This window comes from Callorhinus ursinus, unplaced genomic scaffold (genome assembly GCF_003265705.2).
Source record: "Callorhinus ursinus isolate GAN/ISIS: 27379988/994484 unplaced genomic scaffold, GSC_fseal_2.0 scaffold9, whole genome shotgun sequence".
Lineage (NCBI taxonomy): Eukaryota > Metazoa > Chordata > Mammalia > Carnivora > Otariidae > Callorhinus > Callorhinus ursinus.
Window position 1 is genome coordinate 26,987,505 of NW_027397071.1, and position 22,377 is coordinate 27,009,881.

Here is a 22,377-nt window from a genome sequence, read left to right on the forward strand (position 1 = left end):
AGTAGAATAGGTATTATTTCTTCTTTAAATGTTTGGTAGAATTCCCCTGGGAAGCCATCTGGCCCTGGACTCTTGTTTTTTGAGAGGTTTTTGATTACTGCTTCAATTTCCTTGCTGGTTATTGGTCTGTTCAGATGTTGTACCTCTTTCTGTTTCAGTCTTGGTAGTTTGTTAGTTTCCAGGAATGCATCCATTTCTTCCAGATTGCGTAATTTGTTGGCATATTGTTGCTTATAATATGTTCTAACAATTACCTGTATTTCCTTGGTATTGGTTGTGATCTGTCCCCTTTCATTCATGATCTTATTAATTTGGGTCCTTTCTCTTTTGGTAAGTCTGGCCAGAGATTTGTCGATCTTATTAATTCTTTCAAAGAACAAGCTTCTAGTTTTGTTGATCTGTTCTACTGTTCTTCTGGTTTTTATTTCAGTGATTTCTGCTTGAATCTTTATTATTTTTCTTCTCCTGCTTGGCTTAGGCTTTATTTGCTGTTCTTTCTCCAGGTCCTTTAGGTGTAAGGTTAGCTTGTGTATTGGGGATTTTTCCAATTTTTTGAGAGTAGCTTGGACTGCTATGTACTTCCCTCTTAGGACTGGCTTTGCAGTATTCATAAGTTTCTAATTTAAGTGCTTTCATTTTCATTAGTTCACATGAATTGTTTAAGTTCTTTAATTTTCTGGTTGACCCATTCATTCTTTAGCAGGATGTTCTTTAACCTCCAAGTGTTTGAATTCCTTCCAAATTTCTTCTTGTGACTGAGTTCCAGTTTCAAAGCATTGTGGTCTGAAAATATGCAGGAAATGATCTTAATCTTTTGGTATCAGTTGAAACCTGATTTGTGACCGAGTATGTGATCTATTGTGGAGAAAGTTCCATGTGCACTCAGGAAGAATGAGTATTCTGTTGTTTTAGGATGGAATGTTTTGTATATATCTGTGAAGTCTATCTGGTCCAGTGTGTCATTCTAAGCTCTTGTTTCTTTGTTGGTCTTCTGCTTAGATGATCTGTCTGTTGCTGTGAGTGGGGTATTGAAATCCCCTACTATTAATGTATTATTATTATGTTTCTTTACTTTGGATATTAATTGGTTTATATAATTGGCTGCTCCCACATTGGGAGCATAGATATTTACAACTGTTAGATCTTCTTGTTGGATAGACCTTTTGAATATGATATAGTCTCCCTCTACATGTCTTACTACAGTCTTTGGTTTAAAATCTAATTTGTCTGATATGAGGATTGGTACCTCAGCTTTCTTTTGAGGTCCACTAGCATGAAAAATGGTTCTCTATCCCCTCACATTCAATCTGGAGGCATCTTTTGGTTCTAAATGAGTCTCTTGTAGACTCCATTACTTATACTTAATGAGCCTTGAAGTGACTCCTCTGTATGTCTCTATGTAGAAATGAATTGAATCCTTACATAATTGACTTCGAACAGTTAAAAGTAACACCTGAGTCAAAACTGAGTTTTGTTCATGGTCATGTTTCTTATAGAAACAACAGACTCACCAGTGGTACTTATACATATAAATTCTGGGCCATAAGAGTCTGGGTTGTTAATTTTAATTTTTTTAAAAAAGATTTTATTTATTTATTTGAAGAGAGAGAAAGCGCTCAGGAGAGAGCACAAGCAGGGGGATAGGGAGAGGGAGAAGCAGGCTCCCTGCTGAGCAGTTGCCTGACATAATCTGGGTTGGTTTTTAACAATCATCTCAGGTGATTCTCTTGTACATAAAATTATGAAAACTACTTCTGAAGAGGCTTGAACTACCCTACTTTGTTTATTGGAAATTAAATGCCCCATGGTCCACTCAGAACTCTGACACCACAGGACTGGTTTTTAATTTCAAAAATGCATTAAAATGCACATCTTCCCATAGCACCCTTTAAAGATTTTTTTTTTTTTTTTTACAGACACAGCGAGAGAGGGAACACAAGTCGGGGGGCGGGGTGGGAGAGGGAGAAGCAGGCTTCCCACTGAGCAGGGAGCCTGATGCAAAGCTCGATCCCAGGGCCCTGGGATCATGACCTGAGCTGAAGGCAGACACTTAACAACTGAGCCACCCAGGCGCCCCCCACAGCTCCCTTTAATTCTAACTGAAGGGGAGATGCCACAAATCCAGTGATTATTATTTGGCTACTTGTGGCTCATATTTTACTTCTATGTAACATTATTTTCCCCAAAGCCTGGAGAATATAACAAAGAGAAACTGAATATAGCAGTGTTTTCAACATATTATTGTTCTTTTTAAGATTTTATTTATTTATTTGACAGAGAAAGACACAGCGAGAGAGGGAACACAAGCAGTGGGAGTGAGAGAGAGAGAAGCAGGCTTCCTGCAGAGCATGGAGCCTGATGCGGGGCTTGATCCCAGGACCCTGAGACGAAGGCAGACGCTTAACGACTGAGCCACCCAGGCGCCCCAATTAATGTTCTTTTCTAACAAAACATTTGTATCTTTTGTGCCTTTGTAACTTAAAGTTTAAAGAATGCATTTAAATACATTACCTGAGAGACCAATTTGTTCATTGTGATTATCATAGATTATTCTTCATCTAATGCAAAAGATAACCTTGGCTGGCCCCTCCTGGTTGGCTGAGCATATGAGAGAAGATGACCAAATCTACCCTAACATCCTAGAGTACTAAACCTGGAATTTACTGAATAGTTACCTTAGTATCAGTTTGAGGGTGTGGACCATACTTTATGCATCTTTTCATTTCAGGAGAAGTGATAAGGCTTAGGAAGGTGGTCTGTACAGATGGTGGTGATAAAAGTAATGATAATATTACAAGTATCTTATATTGAACGGGTTTTGTCAATGTGAAAAATATATTGTCAAGCACTTATCCTAGGTTTTCTCATTTAATTCTCCAAATACGCTATTATGAAATCTGAACTGTAAGGTGCATGCGGGTTAAATAAACCGCCTAAAGTTGCATATCCAGCAATGGCAGCAGCACAGATTACAGGCAGCACTGCATGTCGGGAAGATGATCTAGGGAACCTGGAAAAAGGAGTGTAAAGTAAATTTTGTTGTATTTGCACCTGTTACCCAGGTTGAGCTCTTATCTGTGGAAAAGAGCCCCAGGCAGAAAAATAGCCTATGCAAGAATGTGAAAGCATCAGAGGCTACATGTTTAAATACCATCCCCTTGGTATATGCTGCTGTACTGGGAGACTGTATAATGATCTAACAGAGCCAAAATTAAAAGGGGTTCCCAGGGTATTAAGTAGAAATTCTTTTTTTTTTCCCTTAAGATTTTATTTATTTATTTTAGAGAGAGCATATGAGCAGGGGGAGGGGCAGGTGAGAGAGAACCTCATGCAGACTGCACTCAGCGCAGAGCCCAACATGGGGCTTGATCCCATGACCCTGAGATTATGACCTGAGCTAAAATCAAGAGTCGGATGCTTAACCTACTGAGCCACTCTGGTGCCCCTCAAGTGGGAATTTTCATCGATTGTATCTAATGTAAACAGAAAATGGGTTGCTTTACCAAGGTCACTGCCAATTAGCAGGAATCCTACAACCATCCAAAGGGCTGACAAAGACATGTGCTGACCTAAAACTAGCAGATAAGCACAGACATAGAAACCCTGCAGTTGTTTCCAAGTGAATGTAGTCTGCCTGAATCAGCACACAGCATAGGGAGAATTCTCTTATTTTCCTACCTGGAAGTGTTTCTATCAGATTTCTGTATCAGCTTAGAAGTTCCCATTTTTCTTTTAACATATGGGTGAGAATTAATCCATCCAGACCATGAACTCTCTCCCAGTAGCATATTTTTGGCTAGAGAATCTCACAGAGATTGTCCTCTAACCTGACATAACACCCAAGTATTACCCTCCTTAATGGGTAAACATCAGGAAGGGCGTGGTATTCTTCCTGTTTTCCAGACTAAACCAAGCATCCTCTTGCAACTATCCTCTTATGATCTAATGAGAGAAAGTACTTTTGAAACAAAAATCCAATTTTACAAATTGTTAATATAAAATCTTAGTCATGAAAGAATGAGGATGTTTAACAGTTCAACTTTTACTAGCCAATCTCCTTACTTTTAGATCCAAGTTAACAGGCTTAACATCTAACAAGAGTTAGAATTCTGAGTGTGCTTCTGGGGTCTACATTTGGAAAAAAAGCAACAGAATACACTTGAAAACAGAATCAAATGCATGTGGGAATGCAGTCTATGTTAATCTTCCTTCATTCTGGTTACCCAATGTTAAGCACTATCTAGACTTCTATCACCAAGCAAAATTTAATCTGTTTCTGAATTTCATTATAAAATAACTTCCTGTACTCTTTTCTGACTTCTTTACTCAACGTTACATTTGTGACAGTCATTCTGTTTTTTTTTTTTTTTTTTAGAGAGAGAGCACGTGCAGGGCAGAGGGGTAGAGGGAGAGAGAGAATTTCAAGCAGGCCCCACGCCCAGCATGGAGCCATTCTCGGGGCTCGATCTCACGACCCTGAGATAGTGACCTGAGCCAAAATCAAGAGTCAGACACTCAACTGACTGAGCCACCCAGGCGCCCCTGTGATGAGTTAATCTTACTCTGTGCAGCAGGAGTTTATTTTTTTACTGCACTACAAAATGTTTCTCAGCCTTGACACTCTTGATTTGGGGCTGGATAATTTTTTACTGTGGGAGCTGCCCTGTGATTATAAGAAGTTTAGCAGCAACCCTGTCCTCTCATCATCTGATGCCAGTAGCACCTGCTCTATTAACCAATCCAGCTGTGACAATCAAATATGGCTCCAGACATTTCGAAAAATCACCACTGGGGCAAAATCACCACGGTTGGGTACTACTGAGCTGGAATAAATAAAACCATCTCTATTTAATCACATTTTAGTCTCATAACAGGTATTCCAGGGTCAAAGCAGCCATAAGGACTGGGTGAAAGCATGGAAGGAGGGGCCACTTGACAAAAGGAAGAGGTCTTCTTTGCTTCAAAATATGTTTATAATAATGACTCTTTATGGAGAAGATAACGGTAACATGAGCCAACTCACTAACTCATGGCATAAATCCTCCTAGTCTCTGTTTTTTTGTTGATTTATCAATGGGTAAGAATATTTACCCAGAGGCACCTGGGTGGCTCAGATGGTTAAGTGTCTGCCTTCGGCTCAGGTCATGATCCCAAGGTCCTGGGATCGAGCCACGTCTGGCTCCTGGCTCAGCAGGGAGCCTGCTTCTCCCTCTGCCTCTCCCCCTGCTCATGCTCTCTCTCTCTGTATCTCTCTGTCTCAAATGAATAAATAAAATCTTTAAAAAAATGTTTACCGAATTTTATCAAATTTTTAAATATTTTGATGTGAAGTATTTTAATATTTAATAACCTTCAAAATGTCTAGTTCAAAATATTGCCAAATGTCAAAGGTTCTTGTAATTCTCCTTTTTACCTTCTTACTCAGGATAGTATTAAGTAATTGAACTCAGACTGAAATCCAAAACTTTCATTTCACTGTAAAAATATATAACAAATGGAAGTAAAGCCTCTAAACTTACCGCCTCTGATATAACATATTTATCTCATAAAGATTAATTAATCTTTGGATTAATGACCCATCAACTGTAACGACAGCAGGTTGAGATGATGATGATGGCGATGACAAGGATGTCAACCCCAGACAGGTCAGTAACACAAGCCCACATTCATCAAGTCATTTATGAGCATTATGGGGTGGATCTTCCATAGTTTGTCTCATGAGATCAAAAAGCCAGGATGCTATGAATCAAACTCAAACACAGTCCTTACTAACACCAAAGCAGGCACTTCTAAACATGATTGCATTCAGTCATTCGATAAATATATATTGACCACTGACCATTTCCTACAGTGTGGAAGGGATCAAGGATTTTATGCTCAGCAAAACAACATCGGTCCCTGTGCTCGTGCAGTTTTTCATTTAGAAATAAAACATTAACCAAATTGTTGTACCAACAAATGAGATTTTGAATATCTGATAAGCACTGTAAAAGAAAAGTACAGAGTGCAAAGAGTAAATGGAGGAAGGAGCCCCAATTTACATTAATCAGTCAGGGATCCTTCCCTGAGGGAATGAGAGTATGATGAATTTATAAGAGCACAACTAGGAAAGATATGAGAGAAGTGAGTTTCAGGCAGAAGACTGTGCCTATTTGCTTTACTGGGGGAAAGAGACTTTGTATTTACCTGAATGATGATCCACATGGTGAAGGAGAGACAGACTGCACACCTTTAGAGAGGGGAAGGCAGGAGCCAGATTGTGTAGGATCTTACAGGCCTTGTGTGGAGACTGAACTTTCTCCTAACTGCAATGGAAACTTTTAAGATTTTGTGCAGAAAAGTGACATGACTTAATTGGTAGTTTTTTAAAGATCGTGGAACACTGCATCGAAAACTAGTGATGTGCTGTATGGTGACTAACATAACATAATAAAAAAAAAAAACAACAACAACAACACTGTGATGACTGAATGGAGAATGAATTGGATGTGGCCCCGTGATGATTCCTGGCCATATCAGCAGCCCTGAAAATAGATCAGCCTGCTGCTTCCTAAAATGACCAGCTTGTTTGTTCAAAGATTTAAAATACTAAGGGCTATCCATAGACTTGCTCCTAACAAACAATAAACTTTTTCCTTCCCAAATGCACATACTTCCAGTCATTGTTGTTTCTTGTTGTTTTTTTTTAATTTTTAACCATACAGTTCAGTAGTGTTAAATATACACATATTATTATGTAACAGATCTCCAGAACTTTTCATCTTGAAACGCTGAAACTATACCCATTAAAAAACTTAACATTTCCCCATCCCCCAAACCGCTGGTAACCACCATTTTACTTTCTCTTCCTATGAATTTGACAAGTCATTATTTTTTTTAATGTTTATTATTGAAGTGTAATTGATAGTATGTTTTTTTCCTTCCAAATTCTAACATTTGAAATTTTATTTTTGGTAGCTTGGTACTTTTTTATTTAAGAGAATTTTGTTCTATACCTTTTTCTGCTCTGCCCCCCAAAACAAGCTGAGCTTCTTCCACCCTCTCTTTTCTCATCCACATACTTCTATTACATAGGCCTGTATTCAGACCTAGACAACATGCTGATTTGTCTCTATTTCGGTGGGAACTACATAAAAACCCCAAGAGGTTAGACAGAAAGCTGACACAATGGAAGGCGTCTGCTTGTTGCTGTTACCCAGAAGCTGCAACCAAACTCTGCCCCCCAGCATAAACACAGAGCCACATGCCAGAGGTGGGGCTGCACTGGCACCTTTAGCCTCTACCCAGGATTCAGGGCAAATTTTGTTAAAGCTACATCCCTGCTCAGCCACTGGGTGCTCAGCTGCCCCCACGCACAGCGCCCAACTGTGCATCCCATCCACTGCTGCAGGCTATGTCCAGATGCTTGGTACACAGCTCTAACCCTGCACAGCTGCCACACTACACCCAGCACCCCCCTACCCAGGGGAGGGGAGGCAGCCATTGTTGTGTGTTGCACCCAGTCTCCTCCCAGGACCTTGGCATGCAGCCCCCAGCAGAGGCAGCGTTTCAGGGGATCCAGCACAGGACTAGAGGCCCAATGCAAATTTTGCTAACACTGCTGCCCCAAAATATATAAAGAACTTATACAATTCAACACCCAAAAAACAAATAATCCAATTAAAAAAGACGTGAACAGACATTTCTCCAACAGACATCCAGATGGCCAACAGACACATGAAAAGATGCTCATCAAACTGACCATCAGAAAAATGAAAGTCAAAACTTCAATGAGAGGGGTGCCTGGGTGTCTCAGTCGGTTAAGCATCCATCTCTTGATTTTGGCTCAGGTCATGATCTCGGGATCCTGGGATCAAGCCCCTGCCAGGCTCCGTGCTCAGGGGGGAGTCTGCTTGAAGATTCTCTCTGCTCCCTCTCCCTTTGCCCCTCCCCCTGCTCATGCTCCCTCTCTCAAATAAAAATTTTTTTTGAAAGCATTAAAAAAAAACTACAATGAGATATCAGAATGACTAAAATAAAAAACACAAGAAACAACAGGTGTTGGTGAGGAAGTGGAGAAAAAGGAACCCTCTTGTACTGTTGATGTGAATGCAAATTGGTGTAGCCACTCTGGAAAACAGTACGGAGGTCCCTCAAAAAGTTAAAAATAAAACTGCCTTATGATCCAGCACTCAAGCTACTGGGTATTTACCCAAAAAATACAAAAGCACTAATTCAAAGGGATATATGCACCCCTATGTTTATTGCGGCATTGTCTACAATAGCCAAGATATGGGAACAGCCCAAGTTTTCACTGATTGATGAATGGATAAAGAAGATGTGGTGTGTGTGTGTATATATATATATATATATATATATATACAGAATGTTATTCAGCTATAAAAAAGAATGAAATCTTGCTGTTTGCAATGATATGGATGGAGCTAGAGAGTATAATGCTAAGTGAAATAAGTCAGTCAGAGAAAGACAAATACCATATGATTTCACTCATATGTGGAATTTAGGAAACAAAACAAATAAGCAAAGGGAAAAAGAGAGAGACAAACCAAGAAACAGACTTTTGACTATAGAGAACTGATGGTTACTAGAGGGGAGGTGGGTGGGAGGCTGGGTTAAATAGGTGATGGGGCTCAAGGAGGGCACTTATCATGATGAGCAGTGGGTGATGTATGGAAGTATTGAATCACTATATTGTACAGCTGCAACTAATGTAACACTGTATGTTAACTAGATGAAATTAAGATAAAAACTTAAAAAAACGATATCCCCCTCCACATATTCGGTAAAATCCATTACACTTATACCTGCATTTTGGATAGTCCTGCATTTGGGAGCTGGAATTATAAGAGAAGCTATATCCAGCTCTATCTCTGATTCGTTACACCCCAAAGGTGAAAGATCACTATCACAATGACTGTAAATATCATGCTGTAAAGGAATAGAAAATGATTGAGTATGGTCTCAGATAGCCCTGGAAAACCACTCAAGTATTACAAGTATTACATTAATGCAATGAGAATCAGTCCCCGATCTTCTTCCCTTTTGGGAGGGCATGCAGCTTGAGAGATGTTTGAGTGAAAAATGAGATTCTAGCATAATAGATGTTCTTACTAGAGTAAATGAGTCCATCATAACCTAGTTTGTGAAAGTGAGCTGTGAAAGTGTGGTCTCAGGAAAAGGAATGGAGGTCCTTTCCATAATCTTACACTGACTTATGTTCGTTATTTGGCCTCATGTGTCAAAAGAGTGTCTTGCACACTAGTTCCTTGCATGAGACTGAAACTGAGATATTCCCTGGATGATGAGCTAGAGATAATTATGCTACCAAAACTAGAAAGCAGTCTCAGAAAAAAAAATTTTTTTAAACTGCCTAAAGTGTTTCGGTTGAGAAATATAAATGTTATATCTACTCTAAGTAGCTATTCAAGAATACAACACACACACAACACACACGCATCACAAAGATCTCCAAACAGAAACATGAACAAGTGAAAAAAAGCATATTAAGATCAGACACATACATAAATGTCAATGTTTTTGTTACAAAAAGTAACAAAAAATATCCAAAAAGCTAAAAACATAAAAATACTTCATTTCATGAGTTATTAAAACCACAGTGTAAAACCACTACTACTCATCTACCAAAGGAAGAAAAGGCAGACCTTACTGCGGTTTGATGAACTTGAACAGCACCTGGAATGCTCTACGCTGCTGGTGCAAATATAAATTCTTACACCTATGAGACTGTTGGACAGTGTCTGTCAAATCTACTGGGCAGAACATATGCACTTCAACAATCCACTTGTAGGTATATATGCAAGGAGAATGTGCAGATATGTGATCTAAAAGATGCATGCAAGAATGTTTATAACAGCCCTTTTCATAACAGCCAAGAAACTAGAAACTACTCTAAAGTCTGTCAATAAATGAGTGGATAAATAAGTTATAGAATATCCTTACTACTGAATACTATACAGCATAGAAAATAAACAATCTATAGCTATACACAAAAATATGGACAAATCTCACATGCATAACATTGAGTACAAGACATCAGATATTACAAAATACACACTTTCATCGGAATCCAGCTGTATCAAGTGCCAAAGCAGGCAAGTGGTTACCTTGATGTGGGCAGGGGAGAAATGGTGGTGAGAGAGGGAGCATGTGGCGAGAGAGGTAGCCTGCATTCCTAAGGGTCTTAGCAGAGCTCTTAGTGTCTCAGGACAAGGTCAAAGCTTAGGCATCAGAAGGTTACTTGCTACTTGAAAAGCTACTTTGCGGTTGTTGTTGAGACTGAGCTCCTGCCTTCAGTATATCAAGTCAGTACAAGGGGCAAAACTTTTCATCATGAGCTACATATGGTCAGACCATCCAAATCTCAAGTTCATTTGGGTGGGTACCGGACAAAACAAAGTTACATGAGCAGGTGGCTTAATTCCCCTATCACCAACCTCTCTTACATTGATGACTCTCCCTCCATCAGATGCATTGTGCAATGAGGCATTCTCTGAGACTCCTTGAATTTCACTCACAGGCTCCAGGGCATGACTGAGCCCCAGGGGCTCAGAGTGACCCCATAACACATCCTTGGATTTGTTTACTTACTTTCCTGGCTTCACTCTTTCCTACATCCACCTAGCTGAATGTGAGTGAGGCCTTGAGTATGCAGAAAAAACGCCTTCTGAAACCAGGTGTCCGCAAAGGACATTTATCTATTTATCGGCTCAAGGTAGAAAGTATTACAAACAATATGTGAAAAAAAGAATAACCAGAAACATGCATGATTTGTGAAAAACACTGATCGAGTCATTCAAGAAGCTCCGTGAATTCGAAGACATAAAAGACCTACCTTCATCATAGTCCTGAAAGGGGACCCAGTTTGGGGAGTTAGCCAAACTACCTACATTTTGGCCTCAGTCTGTACTTTCTAACTGATTAAGTTCTCTTAAGACCAGCAAGACTCTGCGTGATTGACCCCAAGATGATGAGCTGACCTTTACTGCCCACCTGCAGGTACACAGTGACCTCTGTCCCACATTTTCCTTATATAAACCCGGAAGTATTTCCAGCACTTTGGAGACAGACTTTGGGACTGGTCCTCTGTCTTCCTGGTGGGGCCTCCCTGAAATAAATCCCTTTCTTGTTTCCCCACCACTGGTCTCTCTGCTTTTGGGTTTTGTCGATGGCAAGTGGCCGAACCTGGTCTGCTTGGGAGCCCTGGAGCCGGGTGCTCTTGTGCCCTTGGCCTCTGGTAACAGTCCATTTGTGGACAGACAAGCTGGGGACAAAATAAAGAAAGCTAGTCGGGGTGACATTTACTATTTCTGGCGGCTTGGTTCTGGCATGCCTTCTCCAAATATTTAGCCAATAGTTAAAGTAGTTTTACTTTCAGGTTTGGTTTCTTCTCCTCAATGCTTTTAACTTCCTCAGTCTGTTCTCTTGCTCCGTGGGATGAGGAAACAGAACAAGGGTGAGTTGAGAGACAACTGGAAGCTCATTCTTGAACAGACCAGCAGTGCTGTGGAGCAGGTATGTTCATTTCTAAACTGCCTTTTACAGGTACTTTAGGTTTGGGCTTAAAACCTTAATTTCTGAGATAAATATGGGAACTGAGAAGAGGAATGCAATAGATACATCTGAATATGTAAGATATAAAACCTTGTATTTGAGATTTCCACTTAATGTTGTTTATATATTCTTGCTCTAAAATCTACATGTTCAAAAAATCTACATATTGAAAAAAATCTGAATTACAGAGGAAGCTTAAGACTACAGTGAAATCTTATATACCATTCACTTAGATTCACCCTGTGGTGGTATTTTGTGACATTTGCATTCTCTTTCTAAACAGATGTAGTAGTTTTTCTATTTACATTCTTATTCTGATTATTATTTGGAAGAATAAGTAACAGAGGCCATGACTCTTCCCCACTCTAGCACCTCTATCTTGGGATCCAGACATTCTTCTACTTCCTTTCTTTGGATCCACTTCATTCCCCCACGGCCGCTCCTTCCTCTCCCCTGCCTATTTCCACCACTCCAGGTAAGTCTGTGGTCAGTAAGGACATCCCTGGCCGTCCTACCAATACTTGCAGTGAATTCTCTGGGTATTTAACATAGCTAGCCTCTCCCTGCTTCTGGGCGCTCACTCTGTCTGCATTGCCTCTGAAGCCCCATATTCTCCCAGGACTGCCACCCCTTAAAGTTCCCCAAGGCTTTTCTTCTTTTGTATCCTTAAGCTGAATTAAGTCATCTCAACACATACATAATGCAATTAACCCCTATCACTCACCTATGTCTCTTTCCTCAGGATTATTTCTGCTTTACAAATCTACTAGGTGCCCAACATGGGGACCAAGCAAAGAACAGAATATCCATGACACCTTTCTCCTCAAGCTTCGACTTAGTGGGGATAATTCTAATTGTGAGAAACAGTAGAGTATCACCGTTGTTGTCTGTCTAGTTTGAGATGGTTACTGGGAGGTACTGTTAACTCTCCCCTTACCTCCATTCTTCCTTTTTCCCGTACTAATAGGACTCCTGCTTATCTGCCATGCACATCATTTCCCAGAATAATGATGGCAATCCCAGCCTCTCTTGCGGTTGTGTACTGGAATACGACTAACCTAAGAAGCAATTTGGTTTATGTAGACATGATGAGTTCGTAAAGGACAGGCCTACCTTCCCCTTGCCTGTTCCCTGCTTAGAATACAAATATGACGACACACTGTCTCACACCACAGGCTGCCCCTTATAGATGACAGAGCATATGAGAAAAAGGTTCTGAAGCTTCAATCCTCATGAAACAAAAAGCACATACCATCTCTAGATTACTGACCCTGAAATTTATGAGGGAGAAATCCATGTAAATTGTTTAGGAGACATTTTTTTCTAATTGTCACAGCTAAGCCTAAGCAATATAGTTATCTTAGTATCACCCTGAGGGCAGGGGCCACAGCTTATGTTTTTATCCAAGCACACAAGCACAATGTGTGGCACATAACAGATGTTCAACCAGTGTGTTGAAGAAAAAAAAAAAAAGCCACAATAAATGGGACTGGAGATCAAGGACTAAAAATATGAAAAGACATCTTTCCAAAACCTGAGGTGAGCCCTCATCGCAGACTGGTGATACCCAGTGTTTCATCCCTAGCTTCATTAGAGATTTGGAGAATACTGAAGGCAGCACTCTGAAGATGGCCACTCTGCATTCTGGGCCATGGAAAAGTACAGAAGTGCTAATGTATGCATCCTGCCGATAACTCTGAGGCAAGAGAATGACTTTGTGGTCTTATTTTACTGTGAGACTCACTCTTCTGGGTTTGCAAGTTTCCACTGCATCTGAGGACACATCCTGTATGATACATGCTCCTCTCAAAGCTTATATATATAATCTAGAGAAATATAGATTTCTCTATATAGGTATATAAAGAAATATATATATATATATATATATATAATCTAGGGAAAACTAAATTGTAAACAATTCATTCCTTAAAGTAGGTGGAATTTTATTTTATTTACTTATTTTTTGAGAGAGAGATAGAGAGAGAGAGAGAGAGAGAGAGTGTGTGCACCCAAGTTGGGGAGGGCCAGAGGGAGAGGAAGGGAGAGAATCTTAAGCAGGCTCCACGCCCAGTGCAGAGCCTGACATGGGGGCTCTATCCCACAACCCTGAGATCATGACCTGAGCCAAGACCAAGAGTCAGATGCTTAACCAACTGAGCCACCCAGGCCCCCAGTAGGTGGAATTTTAATAGGAATAAATATAATCTCATTTACCCTGCCTCAATTGTTCACCTCTTATCTATTTTATTTTTATCAATACAACATCATGCAAGTTTTAGGGTGTAAAACGTGTTGCTTTGATACATTTATATATTGCCACATAATTACCACCTTAGCCTTAGCTAACATCTCTATAGTCACTTAATTATCATATTTGTGTATATGTGTGTGTATGTGCTGGCAACAGTTAAGATCTAGTCTTTTAGAAACTTTGAAGTTTATAATCTGGTATTATTGTCTATAATCATTATGCTGTGCACATCCAGGCCTTATTTATTTACTAGTTGCAAGCTTATACCCTTATAAATGACTAACCTTCAAATTCCCCAAGTCCTAGCCCCTGGTAACCACCATTCTACTGTTTTTTATGAGTTCAATTTTTTAAAAAGATTTTATTTATCTGTCAGAGAGAAAGAGAGAGAGTGGCAGACAGAGGGAGAAGCAGGTTTCCTGCTGAGCAAAGAGCCCGATGTGGGGCTCAATCCCAGGACCCTGGGATCATGACCTGAGCCAAAGGCAGACACTTAACTGACTGAGCCACCCAGGCATCCCCAGTTTTTTTTTTTAGATTCCACATATAAGTAATATCATACAGTGTTCAACTTACCTCACTTAGCATAATGCCCTCAAGGTCCATATATGCTGTCACAAAAGGCAGCATTTCCTTATTTCTCATGCCTGAACAATATTCCACTGTATATATGTACACAACTTCTTTATCCATTCATCTATTGATGTACATTTAGGCTGTTTCCATCTGGCTAAACTGGCTATTGTCAGTTATGTGGCAATAACACAAGAGTGCAGATGTCTCCTTGAGATCTTGATTTCAATTCTTTTGGATAAATACCCCCAAGTGGGATTGTTGGATTATATGGTAGTTCTATTTTTAATTTTATGCAACCTCCATACTGTTTTCCATGGTGGCTGAACCAATTTACAATGTACATTCCTACCATCCATGTACAAGTGTTCTCTTATCTCCACATCCTCACTAATAATTATCTCTTGTCTTCTTAATAACAGCCATTCTAACAGGTGTGAGGTGATCTCTCATTGTGGTTTTAAGATATCCCTGATTTCCCTGATGATGAGTGGTGTTCAATATCTTTTCATATACTGCTAGTCATTTGGATGTCTTCTTTGGAAAAATGTCTGTTTAGTTCCTCTACTGATTTTGTAATCGATCAGTTTTTTGTTATTGAGTTGTATGACTGTCAATTGTGTTCTTAATATGCTTCATTGGGAAAGATATCAAAGATATCCAAAAGATACCAGAGCATGTTAACTGAAGGAAGATACTTAAAATTATTAACTGCAGTGCTTGGAAGGAAAACACTAATTTAGTAGGAGGAGATGGGACCGATGAAAAGTTTCAAACTGCTTAAGGTCTTTAAAAAAATGTAGAATTGTAGTTTCTGATTTTGAATCTCACTGATCCCTTAAATTTCTTGCCTCCTTCAGGGCTGGGGATTCTGACGGTGACCTTTACGGGCACCTTCCACAGTGGAGCGGTTCCTTGTCTGGACGATGTGGTGATACCCCTGTCCTGGTGTGAGGACTCAGCAGCTCTGCAGAGGGAGATCCCCACAGAAATGGTCCTGGCACTCCCGCACCTAGACCCTGGGGTAGCCCACACAATGCAGCCCTCCCAGGATGATGAGTTCCAGAAGCAGTACCTGGTACTTGGTCTTAATAGTTGATTCTCCATGTTACCCCTTCTACCTAAAGGCTACCTGATTGGCCATAAATTAGCTAGCCTTCATGGTGGAAGGATTTTGATTCTTCTGAGTAAGAGAGTTATAAAGGACACTATTACTCTATTTTATCTCCTTCTCCTCCAAACTCAGACACTTTGTCCAAAGCAAAGTCAGTACAGACGCTCAGATGGCCTCCTTGACTGAATATTGGCAGTTAGCCTATGTGCTTGGAACACGCTTACATTATTTTGAGCTTGCTGCTTTTTCTTTGCACTCTCTCCCACTCACAGCAACCCAAGTTTCTATGAGAAGATTCTGCTACCAGATCATTCTTGATTTTTATTTTGCTTTTAGTTATATTACCGTTAATTATGCCTTGTGGGTACAATCACAGGACATTACAGCTGCAAGGAGCCATTGAGATTACATAATGCAGACTCAACATGTCACAAGGAAGGCTCGGGGAGTTCAGAAACTTAGCTGTAGTCTCAGTAGAGTAATTCCTTCTGAGATGGTAGTAATTCAAGTTTCTTTTAACAGTAATTCACTGGGTGTCACACGCAACTAATGAATCACTGAACAGTATATCAAAAACTAATGATATACTATATGTTGGCTAATTGAATTTAAATGAAAGAAAAGTAATTCACATACCATAAATTTCATGTATTTAAAATGTACAATTGACAGAAATGTACAAATGTAAATGTACAATGATTTCTTTCACATGGGGAAGGTGGTCTAGGAAATCTTCCTGGAAAGGGAGTGTGACATAAATTGTGAAAGATTTGTATGTACTATCCAGGGTGGGAGGTTACTGGAGAAGCCACAGCTAGAAAAAAAGAGCAGTATTCAGTCAAGGATGCCATCTGAGTGTCTGCTGAATTTGCTTCAGATAAAGTGTCTGAGTTTGGAGAAAGAAAGCACCCCAGATTGTGTTTATAAGACTGCACATTCTTCTGGAGGCTGGAGGGGCTAGTGAGATAATCAGGATCTTGGAACATTCTATGGGGGCGGGCGGGCGGGCGGAGGAGCAACTAGGAAATGCTAATCAGTTTTTTTCTCAGACTATTTCAATGGAAGTTCAGGTTTGACTTGCCTGGTATGTCTTTGCCCTTTGTGGTCCCCAGGACTTGCTGCAGAAGAAGAATGAACTAGAAGAAACCTGTAAGAAGAAGGATGAGCTTCTCCGTGATGCACAAAGAGCCTTAGCAGGTGTGGGGAGGGCTCAGCGCATGATGGGGCAGGAGGTTCCTGCCACGCCCTCAGTGCACCTATCCTGGCAGGAAGATCTTCCTGAAGCAAGGAGTTTCCTCTCCTCCTGTGGAATGCACACTCTGCTAAATCTGAAAATAACAAGGCAGGGTGTGGTTGCTCATCAGCTGGGCGGTCAGGGCCTTTCCCAGCATGTTCTCAAACCCGCCCTCCAGGTGTGGTCACCAGTTGAATTCAGACATTTCCCTCTGCTCTTTCAAGACAGTATGGTGTCTGAGAGAGTGGGGGGGTTGTGGGACAGGGGGCTGTAGTCGCTTTCAGGCTTAACCTCTGTTATCTTTCCTCTCTGAATGAAAATCTTCCTGGGGCAGAGGAGCAGCACAAAAGGGAGACAGTGGAGAGAGAAAAGCAGCTTCTTGAGAAAAACTGCGAAGATCTGCAGCAGAAGTTAATGCTTTTAGAAATAACTCTCAAGGAAACCAGGATCCAACTGAAAAAGGAGAGGAAAGAGAGAGAAGACCTCCAGAGAGAGCAGGATGAGAGGATTCGGAGGCTTGAGGTAAGCCTGGCCTGGGACCTGGCAGGGACCGCAGAACAAAGCCCCGAGAAACCCCAGGAAGGGAGGGTTGAAAGTGAGAGTGAAGTCAGAGGGAGAAGCACCACTGTCATTTACTGCACTTGATGCACCACACGCCCTGAATCTGTCACGGCTGTGTCGAGGGTGTTCACACTGAGTTTCTGGAGAGTCCGGTAAGAACTTGGTAGCTCCAAGCATTTACAGAAGATAAATAACCTTCCCAGAGCGTGTGCTGCTATTCTGAAGGATTCCTGGAGGATCGCACAGAGCAATAGTAGATGGCGTCCCCACGTTTATCGCATAGATATCCTAACCGGGTTTTTGGGATAGAAGCAGCAGTTGGTTCACTTCCCCAAGGTTACTGCCAGTTCTCAGGCACCCTACTCACCCAATGACCCTAAGAGAGATCTTTGCTGACCTAAAACTATCAGCTATGTACAGACTCTGAAATGAGGGGGCCTGACAGCCCCTAACCTGCAGCTATCTCCCAGTCAGGATGGCCTGCCCGCGTCAGCACATAGCACACAGGGAATTCTCTCTTCTCCCATCTGGAAGTGTCTGTATCAGATTTCTAAACCGGCTTAGAAGTTCCCATTATTTCTAAGATGTGGGTGAGCATTTGTGCCATTCAGATCAGAGCATCATTTGAGCTAGAATATCTCACAACAATTGTCCTTATGCCTGTTTCGCACCTTGCAAAATGATGGATGAATATAAATAAGGTTGTACTATGTTTCTTCTCATTTCCCAACCCTAAACCAGGAGATATTCCTGCTATCAGTGATCTAAGAAGAGAGAATACATTAAAAAGGAAAATGCAGATAATTTTATAAACTGTTAATATAAAACCTTATTCCTGAAAGTTTGGAGTTTTTAAATGTTTTCCTTTTATGAATATATCACCCGCTTTTCAGGCCCAAATGAACATTATCACTGCAAATAAGCAAAATGCTAAAAATTACTGCATTTCAAAGACAACGGCAAATGATAGCGAAGAATACAGTTCAGAGACTTCATGGTGGTCTAAAATTTGCAAGCTGATACAAGAGTTGTATTTACTAATTACCAAGTTTTTCTGTTGTGGATAATTTCAGGTAATTTTTATAAGTTTTCATAACAGCTTTCTGATATAGCTTATTTTTACATGTATGCACCTTTTCTGTTTTGTAGCAAAATTTTAGTAGAAAGATATAAAATACTACTGTAGGGCATCAATGCCTGGCAAACAAAAGATATAGTCAATGTGGCTGGATAGCTAATTCAAATGGACATGGAAATACGGATTTGAAGAAAAAGAGGTCAGATCTGTATTATCCTGGAAAAGAAACATATTGGAATATATTTATCAAAAAATGCTAAATGCTTCTGAAAGTCACACATGAATCATTACACAAATGGATATCCATGCTGTGTTCTTGAGTAGGACAGGCCGGTTCCATATGCAAATCAATTCTTAGTTCACTTATAAATTTCATGTGTTCTGAATTAAAATTTCAGGAAGGTTAATTGTAAAATTTAAATGGAGCCGATCAAAAACAAAATAAAAAAGCCAAGACAATTCAGAAGAGGTACAATGAAATTTATAGAACTGCAGTAATTAGAACAGTGTGTCAACTGAGCATGAAGACACAACAACAGAACACACTGCGTAGTCTAAAAGTAGAACCCCACCATATATAGGAATTAACTGCATGTGAAAAGTGTTACTTCAAATTAGTGGGAGAGTATGAATTGTACAATACCTGTTGTCAAACAACTGGACAGCTGTGCAGAATGAAAGGGTGATTAGATCTATTGTAAATTTTGCACAAAGTGAATTCCAGCTTGACCTCAGATTAAACATGAAAAAACTGCATAAAATCAGTAAATGGCAGATAATTTATGAATAATCTTGGAACATCAAATTTATTTTTAAATGCCATAAAACCTGAAGACATGAAAGTACTGACAAAACTACATAAAAAATAAAGATACAATTTGTTGTGGTCAAAAAGAACCTAAAGAAATTCAGAAGCCAAAAATGTTCTCAAGACAGCCTTGATTTATGTCAGAGAAAAGAGCTGATTTTATAACTTATATATCATAAAGAGCCACAAGTCAAAAAAATGGGCAAACTCTGAGTAGATAGCTTATAGAAAAGATGTTCAAGTAACTCAAAATAAGAGAAATGAAACTAAAACCATGAGATGTAGTGTTTCACTTCATATGCTATCAAACCGCGTTACCAATGTTTCTGAAAACATGTCCTTTCATGGGAGTCCAAATGGTATAATATCTATTGCAAATTGTGTCTTATATTTCTTAAGTTTTAACAGATGTCCATTTTGGCCCCACAGGTTCAGTTTTAAGGCATACATGCACTCTCTCTCATACTCATACAGTAAGAAAAATTATGTATTTATAAGATGTCCACTGCAGCACTCACTATAACTTTAAAGACAGGACCTACTTATATGTCCATCTATATGGGAGTGGTAATATAAGTTTTAGCACACTTATACAATGGAATATTATATAGCCAGAAAATTGAGAAACAGAGCACTATTTGTAATGTGGGGAAAGTGGGGTGCAAACCAACAGGAATAGTGGCACTCATATATACTTGTATGTATACCCTTAGATGATCTCTGGAGTAACATGAGGAACTAGCAATGTTGGTTCCTTCTAAAAAACAGGGATGATGGTGGTGGTGGTGGTAATAGGGAATTTTGCATTCTTAGAAAAGCATCAGCCAGTTCAAAGGAGAGGTCTGATAGTGAGGTCCCAAACTAGAAAAAACAAAACGTGAATCCTAATCTTGTTTGTATTATGGAGTTGATTTCTACTTGCTCAAATTCTTTGAAAAATGAGATATAAAGTATGATGTGATTCTGAAATCCCAGCTGGTGTCTTTCACTTTCTAGCTGCAATTTATAGTTTTAGGTGTTAGGGGACAGTGGGTCTGCAGTGTATCTTTGGTGTTTTTGGACTTTCCTTTCAGCTGACTTAATATTTGCGTGCTATGCTTTTGTTATAATGAATTACTTCCAGTTGCACAAGCTTGACAGGTTACCCCTTTATTCTAGATAGCTGTACACAGTATTTGGACTTCTTCAAATAACCTCTCTTACTGATCCTCACCTTCATTTTGCAGGCTGGTTTCTCCTTGAAGTCTTGGATTTCCTGAATCCCTGAAACTGGGTTGTGTGGCCCTCCTTTGTACTCGCATTGCACCTGCAGCATGATTTTGAAAATTTACATTACCCATTTACTCTGTCTCACTGGTGATGCCTTGCTACCAGGACTAGTTTATCTTTGTCACTGTAATCTTAGCTCCTACTTCTATGTCCAGCACTTGATCAGGAGGTGGAAAATGTTGGCTGAATAAAGTTTCCCACTTTCTATATCCTCATTATGACAGATGCTTCAAAACACTCTTAAAACAAAGGGTGTAGTTTTTGATATGGAGAACAAAGGCAAAAGGAAATGTAGACGAAATTAAATTTCCTTATAACTTGCAGCCCACTGACAAATACTTGAGGCAGGCAGGTATTTGGAACTCCAGGAACTCCCAACTGTCTTAAAGCTTTGCTAGAGGCAAAATGCTACCTTAGCTTGACAATAGCCAGGCCTCCAGGATCCTGTAATGTTAGGAGTTAGTTGGAAAGTTAGGTGGTCAGGGCCTGGGTCCCCAACAAGAAGATATGGAGCCAGGACAGCTAAAATAAAACAGCGCTAATATCCTGTTTTTGCAGCTTAGACAGGACTGTACTAGCATTCTGTTTTATGCCTTTGCAGAAATGACTTCTGCAAAACGTCCTAAAATAAAACCATAAAGCATTTGTCACCATCACGGGCAAGGAGCAGTTAAAACCTAAGCCCCCAGAAGTCAGACAAAAAAAGAAAAAAAAAAAAGACAATCAGCACATTGACATTAACTTAATAGGCAGAAAGAAAGTTTGAAGCCCCAGGACCAAGAGCTGAGGGCATTAATGGGATACAAAATCCTGTAACAGTTGGAAACTGGAACTGAATACATGGTGAATCAGCTCTTTTCTCAGGAAGAACATTGTGGCAAGTCTCAGCATGTATGTCCTCACAGCCCTATTTTCCAGGAACTGCAGTCCCAATTCACTCTACCCACTTCATATTAGGATCTTTAAAACTGATGTGATTTGATGTGGTGGTCAGGAGCAAACAGCCAAGAAAGAATTCTTAAGACGTTTTTGGTGCAAAAAAAAAAAAGGGTGGTTTTATTAAAGCATGGGGACAGGACCCATGGGCAGAAAGAGCTGTACTGGGAATGTGAGGAGTGACCGATTATATACTTTTAAATTAGGAGGGGTAGAGACAAAGGAAGTTTCCAAAAGGATTTTCATATGTTAAAGAAGACTTAACTGTTGCAGGAATTCTCTGCCTTTAGTGCCCACAGTTCTTGGTCACCCCACTTCAAAGAATGGTGGGCAGCAAAGTTTACTGAACGATAGTACAAAACTCCCAGAGAGGGAGGGCATACCCAAGAGGGTTGCCCCTGGAGTTTCTAAGTTTAGGGTTTTTTATGAGCTCTTTTGTGGAACTTCCTTAAACAATCAAGGTGTGCTGAGTTGTGCCAATCAGGGCTTTGGTCATGTACCTGTCTACCTATTAGGTTAATGTCCACATGCTGATGATCCTTTTTTGCTGACATCTGGGGGCTTAGGTCTTAACTTCTCCTTGCCCATGACACTGACAAATGCTTCTGTGGTTAATTGCCTTACTTTAGGATGTAATGCAGAAGTCATTTCTGCAAGGGCTGCAAAGCAGAATGTCAGTGCAAAACAGGATGTCAGTGCTGTTTTATTTTAGCTGTCCTGACTCCATATTTTCTTGTTCAGGACTCTGGCCCTGACTACCTTACTGTCCAACTAACTCCTAACACTGTGACAACCACTCACAAATAATATCACTCACTTTTGACTCCCAGGTCAATTGTGAGGTTTAAATTTTAAAAGAACATATGAAAAGATGCTCAACATCACTCATCATCAGGGAAATGCAAGTCAAAACCACAAGAAGATATCACCTCACACCTGTCAAAATAGCCACAAGTAACAACACAGGAAACAACAGATGTTG

At 40.1% G+C, this 22,377-nt stretch overlaps 2 protein-coding genes across 2 annotated transcripts in view; one reads left to right on the forward strand and one right to left on the reverse strand.

Annotated features, from left to right (window-relative positions):
- Positions 1 to 22,377, reverse strand: part of LRRC8B (leucine rich repeat containing 8 VRAC subunit B) — a 444,213-nt gene that overhangs the window by 323,378 nt on the left and 98,458 nt on the right. The gene's annotated exons all lie outside the window — the stretch shown is intronic.
- On the forward strand, positions 11,414 to 20,668 carry LOC112824351 (uncharacterized). The gene is made up of 7 exons (XM_025872141.2): positions 11,414 to 11,532; positions 11,941 to 12,046; positions 15,256 to 15,473; positions 16,622 to 16,706; positions 17,078 to 17,265; positions 18,198 to 18,377; positions 20,417 to 20,668. Exons 1-6 carry the CDS (start codon positions 11,455 to 11,457, stop codon positions 18,369 to 18,371), a joined length of 849 nt encoding a protein of 282 aa, XP_025727926.1. The 5' UTR covers positions 11,414 to 11,454; the 3' UTR covers positions 18,372 to 18,377; positions 20,417 to 20,668.

What these genes read in the sequence shown, in the direction of transcription:
- LOC112824351 (XM_025872141.2), top strand. Translation starts at nt 11,455, where the DNA reads ATGAGGAAACAGAACAAGGGTGAGTTGAGAGACAACTGGAAGCTCATT. An exon ending in GCCTATTTCCACCACTCCAG is followed by an intron (nt 12,047 to 15,255) that starts GTAAGTCTGTGG and finishes TGCCTCCTTCAG; the next exon opens with GGCTGGGGATTCTGACGGTG. An exon ending in AGTTCCAGAAGCAGTACCTG is followed by an intron (nt 15,474 to 16,621) that starts GTACTTGGTCTT and finishes TGTGGTCCCCAG; the next exon opens with GACTTGCTGCAGAAGAAGAA.